The sequence below is a fragment of the Macaca mulatta genome, chromosome 15 (assembly GCF_049350105.2).
Source record: "Macaca mulatta isolate MMU2019108-1 chromosome 15, T2T-MMU8v2.0, whole genome shotgun sequence".
In the NCBI taxonomy this organism is placed as follows: Eukaryota; Metazoa; Chordata; class Mammalia; order Primates; family Cercopithecidae; genus Macaca; species Macaca mulatta.
In genome coordinates this window covers 72,279,946-72,293,628 of record NC_133420.1, presented here as the reverse complement: position 1 = coordinate 72,293,628, position 13,683 = coordinate 72,279,946, and the positions used below count along the sequence as shown (strand labels likewise).

General features: G+C 38.6%; 1 protein-coding gene across 7 annotated transcripts in view; it reads left to right on the top strand.

Annotated features, from left to right (window-relative positions):
• The window catches only part of IFT74 (intraflagellar transport 74), a 120,659-nt gene that overhangs the window by 18,010 nt on the left and 88,966 nt on the right, over positions 1-13,683 (top strand). For all 7 annotated transcript variants that reach the window (XR_003723239.2, XR_013404804.1, XR_013404805.1 and 4 more), the window contains 5 exons: positions 1,992-2,127; positions 4,682-4,730; positions 8,533-8,631; positions 8,763-8,823; positions 11,701-11,760. Coding sequence is in view for 4 of the 7 variants with exons in the window: in XM_015117584.3 (XP_014973070.3) it covers positions 1,992-2,127; positions 4,682-4,730; positions 8,533-8,631; positions 8,763-8,823; positions 11,701-11,760 (405 nt within the window). In the remaining 3 variants the exon portion in view is untranslated. The remainder of the gene's footprint in view (positions 1-1,991; positions 2,128-4,681; positions 4,731-8,532; positions 8,632-8,762; positions 8,824-11,700; positions 11,761-13,683) is intronic.

Below are 13,683 nucleotides of genomic sequence, written 5' to 3'. Positions count from 1 at the left end.
TCATCAGAATGGGTGGATCTCAATCTCCTGTCCCTGAGGCCACTGCAACGGGATGGTAGGACACGTCTTCTCCTGGGTGGGGTGACTGAAGACGCCTTCTTGAAGGAGAATGGGAATCCCAGACAAGCCCCCAGAATTGTTAGAAATAAAATTTGAAGTTGTAAAGAAAGACGAGCACTCAAACAAAGGATTTCTCAGCAAAGCAAATTTACTTCTGCGCAGTAGGGTGCTTCTCGTGGGGCTGGTTGTCACGAGAGCACACTAAAGAAAGGAGAGTAGAAGCTTTTATTACTAATGGTACTCCTGCCTCCGTGTCCTTTCCCCATTGGGTGGGATCGGACTGCACAATCTAAACTAGACCCGATTGGCTAAACATTTAAACTTTCTTAGATAAGGTGGGTGTGTGATGGGAGAGAGGGGAGAGGAGGAAGGGGTCATCTACAGAGGACTAGAGAGCCAATCGTTTCTCAAATAAGGAAAGGAATGTGAGCTGGGGCTGTGGCATGCCTGGGCATGTAGGAAAATCAGAAAGAAGGACAAAAGAGAAGAAAGGCAGGAGGTACTTGGAATTAGAGAATAAGTAGCTCAGCAGGCTGTTTGAAGGGAAACCTTGCCATATCTCACGTCTTTTATATCTTCTCATGCTTGTATGTATTATATGAACTGACATAAAGGAAGTCTTTTGGCCTTTCCTGAGGTCATATAATGTTATGTTGGATTTTTCATACCTGAAGTAGAGAATCACGTTGAGTAATAATATGAATGCTTGTTTAATAATGTAAGCCCTTTAGTACTTACATGGTCATCTTAGGATGCATTTATATCCATTTGTTTTTACAAGATTAAAGTTTTCTTATTTTTTCCTGATTTTTAAAGGTAATATATACTCATTGTAATAAGGCTGAAAATGCCAAATTATATAAAGGAGAAAATAAAAATCAACTGTAATATAATTATAGATCATCATCATTACTATTTTTTCATATAGTTTTAAAAATTTTTTATTTTTGTCTTTATTCTTTATTTTTTTTTAAAAGACGGTCTCTTTGTGTTCTTCAGGCTGGCGTTGAACTCCTGGGTTTTAAACAATTCTCTCATCTCAGACTACCAAGTAGCTGAGGCTGTTGGTACATGCCACCATGCCCAAACTTCCAGCATTTTTTTTGTTTTAAAAAACTAGAGTTGTGAACTAGGCACAGTGACTCACACCTGTAATCCCAGCTACTTGGAGAGCTGAGGCAGAAGGATCTTTTTAGGCCAGTAGTTCAAGACCAGGCTGAGTAACATAGTGAGCCCTTGTCTCTTAAACAAACAAAAATGGAGTTATAAATACGATCTTGTAAACTGCCTTTTAATTTTTATTTTATTTACTTATTTTGAGACTGAGTCTCACTCTGTTGCCCAAGCTAGAGTGCAGTGGCATGATCTCGGCTCACTGCAGCCTCGACCTCCCAGATTCAAGCGATTCTCATGGCTCAGCCTCTCAAGTAGCTGAGATTACAGACGTGTGCCACCACACCTGGATAACTTTTGTATTTTTAGTAGCAATGGGGTTTTGCCATGTTGGCCAGGCTGGTTTTGAACTCCTGACCTCACGTGATCCACCTGCCTTGGCCTCCCAAAATGCTTGGATTACAGGCGTGAGCCACCACACCCAACTTAAACTGCCCTTTTTATATACTGCAACTTATTTAACCATTTTCTACTGTGGACATTTAGCTCCTTTCCAGTTTTGAGGTATTATAAATAATGTCTACATATAGAATTTAAAATTTTCATGAAATGTATTTTTAAATAGTCACAGAATGTTAAATGTTAAAGAAATATGTTAATAAATTGAACAACAGTATTTAATAATTCAGACATTTAAAAAATAAGGAAATTTTTACAAATCAAGTAGAATTTTGGTTTTTAAAAAAATTGTCTTTGCAGTTTTACGAGTACAGTGTTTTCTCCAGTTTACTAAAAATGAAATCTTGTTTGTCATTTAGATGCCACCTGGGACAGCAAGACCAGGTTCTCGTGGTGGTCCCATAGGGACTGGTGGAGTTCTGTCTTCTCAAATCAAAGTTGCCGATCGCCCTGTAACACAACAAGGTTTGACTGGAATGAAAACTGGGATGAAAGGTACCTATTTTAAGATAAGTATCACACTTGGGCCTGTGTTTTGTAAGAAATAAATAATTGTGAACAATTAAAAAATTGTAAAAGTTGAGTAATTTTGAACAGTAAGTATTACAGTGCCGGCCGGGCGCGGTGGCTCAAGCCTGTAATCCCAGCACTTTGGGAGGCCGAGGCGGGTGGATCACGAGGTCAGGAGATCGAGACTATCCTGGCTAACATGGTGAAACCCCGTCTCTACTAAAAATACAAAAAACTAGCCGGGCGTGGTGGCGGGCGCCTGTAGTCTCAGCTACTTGGGAGGCTGAGGCGGGAGAATGGCGTGAACCCGGGAGGCGGAGCTTGCAGTGAGCCGAGATCACATGCCACTGCACTCCAGCCTGGGCGACAGAGCGAGACTCCGTCTCAAAAAAATAAATAAAAAAAAGTATTACAGTGCCATTTTATTAAATTGGGATTATAGCATGTAAGAATTATTACATGCAATTATGACATGTAGTCAGAATTATGGCATATAATTGTTATTCTTTGAATCACAAAATTATTGTGAGGGTTAAACAACAGAATGAATATGAAAATACAGTTTGAATTAGAAAGCTATATACAGATATGAGCTATTTCAGTCTTCATTTTTCTGACATGGAGCTGTAGTACAACTTGAAGAACTTTGAAATAATCTTGGAGAAAAGTTCAAGATTGAAAATTAGATTTTTAGTACTATAAAATACTCTGAAATAGTTTGGATAGTTTCTGTATTAAAATGACACTTAAAATACTTGTGTATTTATGAGAAGTGGATCAAGAAATTTTTTTTCTGATGAGTACTATCTGTTCTAGTACTTACGTAAGGAAATGAGGCTAACACATAGATTTATATTAAATCTCTCATGCTTCTGCATATGTCTTTAGAGAAGCATAATAATACATTATATATTATAGTTTAAAATTTAGAACTGTGGTACATATAAACCAAAATATGGTAAACTCCTTATTTTTTTTTTCTTTTTATCATAGGCAGTGGTCAGTAGCCTGTGGTGAGCTGTTTCAGAGTTTGTTTTCTATATTTTTGACAGATGATTTATCAGGAATGAAGATATGCTGCTAGTACAAAATTAATTATAACATATCATACATGCTACTTTCTTTTTTTTTTTTTTTTTGAGACGGAGTCCCGCTCTGTCGCCCAGGCTGGAGTGCAGTGGCCAGATCTCAGCTCACTGCAAGCTCCGCCTCCCGGGTTCACGCCCGTTCTCCTGCCTCAGCCTCCCGAGTAGCTGGGACTACAGGCGCCCGCCACCTCGCCCGGCTAGTTTTTTGTATTTTTTAGTAGAGACGGGGTTTCACCGTGTTAGCCAGGATGGTCTCAATCTCCTGACCTCGTGAGCCGCCCGTCTCGGCCTCCCAAAGTGCTGGGATTACAGGCTTGAGCCACCGCGCCCGGCCCATACATGCTACTTTCTATAATATAGTATATCATCCCTTTCAAGAGACTTTTTTCATCTACATTCTAATAACATTTAAATCATTAAATATTAAAAATGAATTGATTATTTAGAAATGTTTGCTTAATGATTATCAGTACCATGAAAAAATATTTCAAAATTACATAGTCATTTAATTAGCCTTTTGAAAGTGGATGCACAAAAATATTTATATGTTTAATATTATTTTAAAACATCAAGGGTAGAAACATATTAAAATTCTGCAGTAAATTTATCAAATGTTTATTTCTGTATTAATTTATCCTTCAGAGCAGAACCGATATAATTTAGGATTGTTAGTTTCTACCAGTATACTTCAAAGCCTTTTATGAGAGAATTTGGAACATTACCACTCCACACAACTATCTACTGTGACTTTCATTCTTACCTCCTCTAGTGCCCCATTTCCCAGTGTAATAAGATATTACCTTTACTTCTCAGCGTAGACCTTATAGTTAATACACCTAGTTTTACCTCTCATACTTTGCAGGGTACTTCATCTCTTACCAGGTTTGAGACATTTAACCAAGAATACTTTCTTAGTTCTACTGAAATGTAAGACCATTATTACAAAAGTCTCTGAGACAAGTGATAAAAAATAATAGTCACTTTCTCCTACTGAGGAATGTCTGCAATGTCCAGTATGACAGCCAGTAGTCAGAAATTTAAATTAGTTCCCCAGTAGCACCAGCCAAATTTTAAGTGCTCTGCAGTCTCGCTGTCCATTTTATTGGACAGTTTTAATTTAGAATATTTCTGTCACTGCAGAAAGTTACTTTGGACAGCTCTGTTCTAGATTCCCTTAGACTCAATTTTCATTCCATTGGCCTGTTCTGTAGAGTCTACTGTCTTAACAGCCCCACCTCTAGTCCCATCTTCGTAGTTTTAATTGAAGCTTCCTTTATGTCATGATTCTAAGATACTAATTCTCTTTTCAGATTCAGTGATTCTTCTTGATTCATTGGAGCATTCATGAAGACTGTCTTGAGAATTGTGGAGTGTAATTCTGATTGTGCTTTGGATTTGCTATTTTGGTGGCATTTCAAACTGAACACTAACACTTAAAACATTTTTTTTAGGTCCCCAGAGGCAAATTTTAGACAAATCTTATTATCTTGGGCTTCTTAGGTATGTTAAACATGTCTTTTCATCCATATGTTTTACTCGAAATATTGTGTACCTTCTGTCAAAATAGAGTATGTAACTTTAATATGAAGTTTTAGCTATGGCACTTGTTAGGATTTATTAGGTGTCTATTGATTTCTAATAATTATTTGGTATTCTAGCAATTTCTGGTTAATTTGGCTAGGCTGTAAAATAAATGTGATAGTATAATTAGCCTGAGATTTATAATTTTATGAATTTGCATGTATACATGAGCTATATTTTCTCTCAGTTTGTTTGTGCTGCTATAATAAAATACCTGAGATTGGGTAACTAACAGGAATTTATTTCTTACCGTGTTGGAGACGTGGAAGTCCAAGAGCAAGGTACCAGCAGCTTCAATGTTTGGTGGGCATCTGTTTCTCAAAGATGGTGCCATCAAGGTGTCCTCATGGCAGAAGAGTGGAAGGGCAAAAGATACCTAGCTAGTTTCCTTCAACCCTTTTATAAGGCACTGATCCCATCCATGAGGGCAGAGCTGTCATGGCCTGATTTCAACTTCCTAAAGTCCCTACCTCTTAATACTATTGCATTAGAGATTAAATTTTGATATGAATTTCAGAGAGACACAAACATTCAAACCATAGCATACTTATTTTATTTTGTTTATATTTTAGAGACAGAGCCCCACTCTGTTGCCCAGGCTGGAGTGCAGTGGCATGATCACAGCTCACTGCAACCTTGAACTCCTGGGTTCAAGTGATCCTCCTGCCTTGGCTTCCCAAAGTGCTGGGATTATAGGCATGAACTACCACCACACCTGGCCTCATAGTTTTTTTTTTTTTTTTTTTTTTTTGAGACAGAGTCTTGCTCTGTGACTCAGACTGGAATGCAGTGGCGTGATCTTGGCTCACTGCAACCTCTGTCTCCTGGGTTTAAGCAATTCTCCTGCCTCAGCTTCCCGAGTAGCTGCAGTTACAGGCGTGTGCGATCACACCCACCTAATTTTTGTGTGTGTTTTTAGTAGAGGTGGTGTTTTACCATGTCAGCCAGGCTGGTCTCGGACTCCTGACCTCAAATGATCCACCCATCTCGTCCTTCTGAAGTGCTGGGATTACAGGCATGAGCCACTGTGCCTGACCCCTTGTAGCATTTTTAAAGTTCACTTTCTTCATCTGATGATATCCAAGAGTAATTTTTTTTTCTTTTTCTTTTTCTTTTTTTTTTTGAGACGGAGTCTCACTCTGTCACCCAGACTGGAGTGCAGTGGTGTGATCTCAGCTCACTGCAACCTCTGCCTTCCAGGTTTAAGCTATTCTCCTGCTTCAGCCTCCTGAGTAGCTGAGACTACAGGCATGCACCACCATGCCCGGCTAACTTTTGTATTTTTTAGTAGAGATGGGGTTTCACCATATTGGCCAGGCTGGTCTTGAACTCCTGACCTCAGGTCATCCACCTGCCTCGGCCTCCCAAAGAGCTGAAATTATAGGCATGAGCCACCGCGCCTGGCCAAAAATAATCTTTTATGTTTTTTTCAGTAATTAATCTGAAATGTGTTACTCATATCATTAAAATGTTACCAACTATAAGAAAGGAAAAATGTGTATACTTATTTATGTTACGTTAATCAGTGCAGAGTCTTACGTAAGTATATATTTGGTCAGTTGCTACGAATATGGCCTAATTTTAATTAATTCGTAAGCTTTTTTTTTTTTTTTTTTTGAGATGGAGTTTTGCTTTTGTCACCAGGCTGGAGTGCAATGATGGGATCTCACCTCACTGCAACTTCTGCCCCCTGGATTCAAGTGATTCTCCTGCCTCAGCCTCGTGCCTGTAATCTGCGAATAGCTGGGATTACAGGTGCCTGCCACCACACTTGGCTAATTTTTTTTTTTTTTGAGACAGAGTTTTGCTCTTGTTGCCCAGGCTGGAGTGCAATGGCATGATCTCTGGTCACCGCAACCTCTGCCTCCGGGGTTTAAGTGATTCTCCTGCCTCAGCCTCCTGAGTAGCTGGCATTACAGGTGTGCGCCACCATGCCCAGCTAATTTTGTATTTTTAGTAGAGATGGGGTTTCTCCATGTTGGTCAGGCTGGTCTCGAACTCCCAGCCTCAGGTGATCCGCCCACCTCGGCTGCCCAGAGTGCTGGGATTACAGGCATGAGCACTGCACCTGGCCTAATTTTTGTGTTTTTAGTAGAGATGGGTGTTTCACCATTTTGGCCAGGCTAGTCTTGAACTCCTGACCTCGGGTAATCCACCTGCCTATGCCTTGCTTTTTTTTTTTTTTTTTTTTTTGAGATGGAGTCTCGCTCTGTCGCCCAGGCTGGAGTGCAGTGGCACGATCTTGGCTCATTCTCCTGCCTCAGGCTCCCAAGTAGCTGGGACTACAGGCGCCGGCCACCACACCCGAGCCTGGCCACCTACACCTTTCAAAGTTCTGGGATTACAGGTGTGAGCCGCCGCACTCGGCCTCATAAACTTTTGTTATATGTCTCTGGGTATGTCTCTGGGGATGCATCTCTAAATCAATGACTTTTTCTTAATCTTACTATTTTTCCAGTTACTTGTTCTACTGTCCTATCTCCATCTTCCCGTTTTACCTTATTTTCTTCTTGGCATATTATTTGTATCTTCTTTCTCTTTTATTTCTCTTTTGTTTAATCCATCCTCCCGTCATGCTCTGAAAGCCCTGTTTTCTTTTATTTCTCAGTACCTGGATCCTTTTGAGTCTCAAACTCCTAGAAGGCAATAAAGAAAAGTATGGTTTTTCCCCATCTGTTCTCAAAGCTAAGAGAAGTAAGAAAGATAGTAAGGCCATCAGTTGTTTAGTATCTCTGATATTCAGCCACTTTTTAATCAAAGGAAGGAAAGGAAATATAGTTATTCCTAATGATTGCATTGCCTTTCTCCCCCAGGATTTGTGCCTCCACATCAAAGAATAGTTCTAGCTATTTGTGTAATTGGCTGTAGAGCAGTGGTTCTCAACTGGTGGTGATTTTGCCCCCAGGGAACATTTGGCAATTTCTATACATGTTTCTGATTGTCACGAATGAGGTTGGAGGAAGTGCTACTGATGTTCAGATCCAGGATGCTGGTAAACATCGTACAGTGTACAAGATTGCTCTCAACACGAAGTACTAATCACCGACCCAGAATGTCATTAGTGCTACCATTGATAAACTGTGCTCTAGAGGGTAGCAGCAGCTGTGATGATGACAGTTAAGCACCTACATCTGCCTATGGCATGTACTAGTTTGACCAGGCTTTCATTCTGGTTCTATTTCATCTTTCTTAATGAATCTATGTCAGTTTCTCATCAGTTGAGTAGAATAGGATGGGATATACCTCATTCTTTTTTTTTTTTTTTTGAGACAGAGTCTCGCTCTGTCTCCCAGGCTGGAGTGCAGTGGCACGATCTCGGCTCACTGCAGTCTCCACCTCCCAGGTTTAAGCTATTCTCCTGCCTCAGCCTCCCTAGTGGCTGGGACTACAGGCATGTGCCACCACACTCAGCTAAATTTTGTATTTTGAGTAGAGATGGGGTTTCACCATGTTGGCCAGGCTTGTCTCGAACTCCTGACCTCAAGTGATCCGCCTACCTTGGCCTCCCAAAGTGCTGGGATTACAGGCGTGAGCCACCACACCCAGCTGGGATATACCTCATTCTTAATGAAATAAGCCACCTAAACTTTTGGTATTCTTTTAGTGAATTTCACAAAACTATTTACATTATTGCTACATATTACTGAAAAGTTTAAATTTTGCTTACCTAGAGTTTTCTGGATTGAAAGTATTGCCGACCTTTTTATTTCTTTTCTAATAGAAGTAAAATAAGTGAACTTACAACAGAAGTTAATAAACTTCAGAAGGAAATAGAAATGTACAATCAAGAGAATTCAGTATATTTGTCGTATGAAAAGAGGTGAGTAATAAGTATGTAGTATTCATTCAGTGTTTTGTACTTAAACAATACTAAATTTGTAGCTGTCCATACTGTTTGTAATGTTCATTTTCTTATGTATATATTTATGAATATTTATTTTATGCTTGCAGGGCTGAGACTTTAGCTGTTGAAATAAAAGAGTTTCAAGGACAACTAGCAGACTACAACATGGTATTTTTTCTTTTCTAAGAGAATTTACTGTTAATATTTTCATTAGTTTTTACTACTGCTTTAAAAATACATTAGTAGGCAAAGGGCATGCACAGATACTTTTTGAAAGAAGATAAACATACAGCCAACAAGCATATGAAAAGAAGCTCATCATCACTGATCATTAGGGAAATGCAGATCAAAAGAGTAATGAGATACCGTCTCATGCCAGTCAGAATGGCTATGACTAAAAAGTCAAAAATAACACATGCTGATGAAGTTGCAGAGAAAAGGGAATGCTTATAAACTGTTGGTGAGAGTGTAAATTAGTTCAACCACTGTGAAAACAGTGTGGCAATTCCTCAAAAAGCTGAAAAGTTAAACTTTTATTGAGTGTTGTCATCTTGAAAATTTTAAAATTTAATTATTTAACATACAAATTGCCACCATCTCTATGTTTTACTTGAAATATTGTGTACATTCTGTCAAAATAGAGTATATAACATAAATATAGTTCTACCAAAGGTGCTTCTACCTGTGGACTTTCAGAAGAAACAGTCCCTCTGGCAGTATTGATAACTGCTCAATCCTTGGGTAATATTGGCCCCATGGAAATTTCTAGTGTCAGAATTTTCTTTTTTCTAACTTTTTAGTTGCTTTAGCAGCAGCGGTGTCTGCATTTAATGAAAAAGACAAATTTTTATCTCACTTATTAAGAAATAGTGTTACAAGAAATAAACATTCTATCATAATGGTTAGGATAAGTTATGATATACCTACTTGATATTGTTACCTTGTGCTTATCAAAAAATTTTGCTGATTGTAGTATAACTTTTTATTTTTGTTTTTGTTGTTATTATTAGTGGTGGTGATGGGTTTCATTTGTTTGTTTTTTGTTTTGTTTTGTTTTTTGGGCTTTTTTTTTTGAGACAGTCTTGCTTTGTCGCCTGAGCTGGAATGCAGTGGCTCAATCATGGCTCGCTGCAGCCTAGACTCTCTGAGCTCAATTGATTCTCCCACCTCAGCCTCCCAAACAGCTGGGACTGCAGGCACATGCCAACACACCAGGCTAATTTTTTTGTATTTTTTATTGAGATGAGGTTTGGCCATGTTGCCCATACTCGTCTCAAACTCCTGGGCTCAAGTGATCTATCTGCCTGCCTTGGTCTCCCAGAGTGTTGGGATTACAGGCTTAAGTCATTGTACCTGGACTATTTTTATTTTTTAATTTTTTTAGAGATAGGGTCTTGCTCTGTTGCCCTGGCTGAAGTGCAGTAGCATGATTGTAGTTCACTGCAGCCTCGAACTCCTGGGCACAAGTGATCTTCCTGCATCAGCCTCCCAAGTAGCTGGGACTACAGGTGCATGCCACCATGCCTGGCTAATTTTTATATTTTTTGGAGAGATGGGGTCTTGCTATGTTGCTCAGGATGATCTCGAACTGCTGGGCTCAAGTGACCCTCCTGCTTCAGCTTCCCAAAGTGCTGGGATTATAAGCATGAGCCATTGAACCCAGCCCTCTTGTAATTCTTAAATTTGCTGGACTATACAATTCATCACAGACATTTTGTGGAGCCCATTATTCAGTGGGATTTTCTTTAGTAAATGATGTTCTGTTTTAAATATGAGAAAAATAGTTGCTTTTCTTTTGTTGTTGTTTTTTTTTTGAGACGGAGTCTGGGTCTGTTGCTCAGGCTGGAGTGCAGTGGTGTGATCTCAGTTCACTGTAACCTCCGCCTCCTGGGTTCAAATGGTTCTCCTGCCTCAGCCTCCCAAGTAGCTGGGATTACAGGCACGCTCCCGAGTAGCTGGGATTACAGGCGCCTGGCTAATTTTTGTATTTTTAGTAGAGATGGGGTTTCACCGTGTTGGCCAGGCTGGTCTCAAACTCCTGACCTCGTGATCTGCCCCCCTTGGCCTCCCAAAGTGCTGGGATTACAGGCGTGAACCACCATGCCGGGCCGAGAAAAATCGTTTTTATAAGGTATGAAATGACATTAGATGAAAGGGAGTTTTAGTTATGCTGGAACAAATTAGACATATTCATATAGAAATACTAGTGTGTAAAATATGCTATTTATAGATTTAATGAGCTAATATCTGATACAGAGCAGTTAGCTGGGTATCTGACATATAGTTAGCACTCAATAAATGCTAGGTCTTATTAGCACTTATAAGTGAAAAATGTGATATACATTATACCCAAATAGTTTGTTTTTAGTAGACCTTCTGTTCACATTCTGGCTGTATCACTTCCTAATTTTGTTTTTCTGTAAAATGTGTACAATCATATCTACTTCACAGAGTAACTGTAAAAATTAAGTGAGTTAATATATATGGAATAGTGTTTGACACTAGGTAAATACCCTATGTTGGCAACTGATATCCTTGCCTAATTTTTTGAAGTAGGCTTACTAGTGTTCTATCTGTGCAAGCCCTGTTGATTTTTTAAAAATTATTAGATGATAAAGAACATCTTTTTACATTTTTGCTAGTGTAAATTTGTAAATCTGCTAACACTCCTCTCTCCTTGGGGGCATTGGCAGGGGAAGAGAGAGTGATAGATCTTTCCAAAACTTTTGTCTTTTCCAGACCCTTATTTATAAGCTCAGCCATCTTTTCAGAGCAGGCAAAGGGGTCTACAAGGTATAATTTGCAGGAAGAGTAGTTTGTTACTGCTCATTTATCCATGTTAAAAATGTAGTTTGTTTATTGGCAAGGTACATAATACATGCTTACTTAGCTCAATATTTATCTTAAAACAGAATATATTTAAAAGTATTAATACTTAAGTTACTACTCATTATTTGTAAGACTGAATACCTGTATTATTAATTATAGAGAACATGTGTAAAGACTAACAGAATGGTGTTTGTTTGTTTGTATTTTTGTTTTTAGTTGGTAGATAAACTTAATACCAACACTGAAATGGAAGAAGTAATGAATGATTACAATATGGTAAGAAAATTTATAAATATAAGCAAATTGATCTGTGTAAGTCATATCCTACAAAGCAAAACATTTATATCTAGAAAAAGTTTGATAAAACCTTAAGTGCTATAGAGATGAATATTACTCTAATTGTAAATATCGCTATTATGTATTCATTGAGCTCCCTTAGTTGCTCTTTTAAATTTTCTTGCTGTTAGTTGGCTTTCCTAAGTGGATTTTTCTTTTTTTTTTCCTTGAGACAGAGTCTCAGTCTGTCGCCCAGGCTGGAGTGCAGTGGCATGATCTTGGCTCACTGCAAGCTCCGCCTCCCAGGTTCATGCCATTCTCCTACCTCAGCCTCCCAAGTAGCTGGGACTACAGGCGCCTGCCACCACACCCGGCTAATTTTGGTATTTTTAGTAGAGATGGAGTTTCACCGTGTTAGCCAGGATGGTCTCGGTCTCCTGACCTCATGATCCACCCGCCTTGGCCTCCCAAATTGCTGGGATTACAGGCATGAGACACCGCGCCCGGCCCATAAGTGGATGTGTAGTGACTGTCTACTGTATTTGAACTGGTGTCACATGCAACATTAGTTAGGGAGTGCCATCTGCATTTCCTTATATATATTAGTTTATAATATTTCTGGCTTAGTTTATGCACAAATGTTGATTAATACTCAGTGTGACAAATGATAACTTTACATAGTTTTTGTCACCAGTGGATAAAAATGAATAGATATGAATCCAGACATAATATTAATTTTTGATTGGTAAATGAGAATTTGTATTTAACATGGACATATCACTGGGGACTCCAAAAAGGGGGATGGTAGGAGGGCAATAAGGGTGGAAAAATTACCTAGCGGGTACAGTGTTCATTATTTGGGTGATGGGTTCACTAGAAGCCCAAACCTTACCGTTATATAATATATCCATGTAACAAATCTGCACATGTACCCCTGAATCTAAAATAAAACAAAAACAAATTTGTGTTCAGTGTTCTTAGATTACTTGGTAGAAAACAATAAAATATGTTGATAGCTAGCTTATTTTGAATATAAGCATTTGGATGAAAATAACATACAATTTATGATTTATATGATTTGTAATTTATTTACGTGAATAAAGACTATTCTATGAAGACATAGGATTTATAAAATGACTCTTCTAAATTTGGGGTTCTAAAACTATGATAATTTAATTACTTTTACCTTTAGAACACAGGAGAATTCTCTAATTAAGAATTGTATTTCAGCTGGGTGTGGTGGCTCATGCCTGTAATCCCAGCACTTTGGGAGGTAGAGGCAGGAGGATCACTAGGTCCGAAGTTCAAGACCAGCCTGGCCAACATAGTGAAACCTCGTCTTTACTAAAAATACAAAAATTAGCCGGGTGTGGTGACGCGTGCCTGTAATCCCAGCTACTCAGGAGGCTGAGGCAGGAGACCCGCTTGAACCCGGGAGGTGGAGGTTGTAGTGTGCTGAGATCATGCCACTGCATTCCAGCTTGGGTGACAGAGCAAGATTCCATCTCAAAAAAAAAAAAAAGAAAAGAATTTCAATGCCAGATATAAAAGTTAAAAACCTTATGTGTTTTGTTGGTTGTTTGGGATGGGGGATCCATTTTCTAGGCTGGGTATGCACAGGTAGTTAATTAGCTATACTCAGATCCTGAATGGTTCAGGAATAAAACTTGTGGTGGTTCTAAATTTAACATATTACTAATCAAATATTTATTGAACATTCAATACATGCTTTAAATGCTGTTTACATAAATTGAATTCACGTTGAATTTGACAGACCACTGAAGTACAATGAATATTTTTGGTATGAGATTACAATGCTTCTTAAGACTTTTTAAAAATCTGGTATTGTTTGTTAAATGAGACAATAACTATTTTTTTTTCTTAAACTTTGTAATGTGGCACTGGGATGATTATAATAATTTC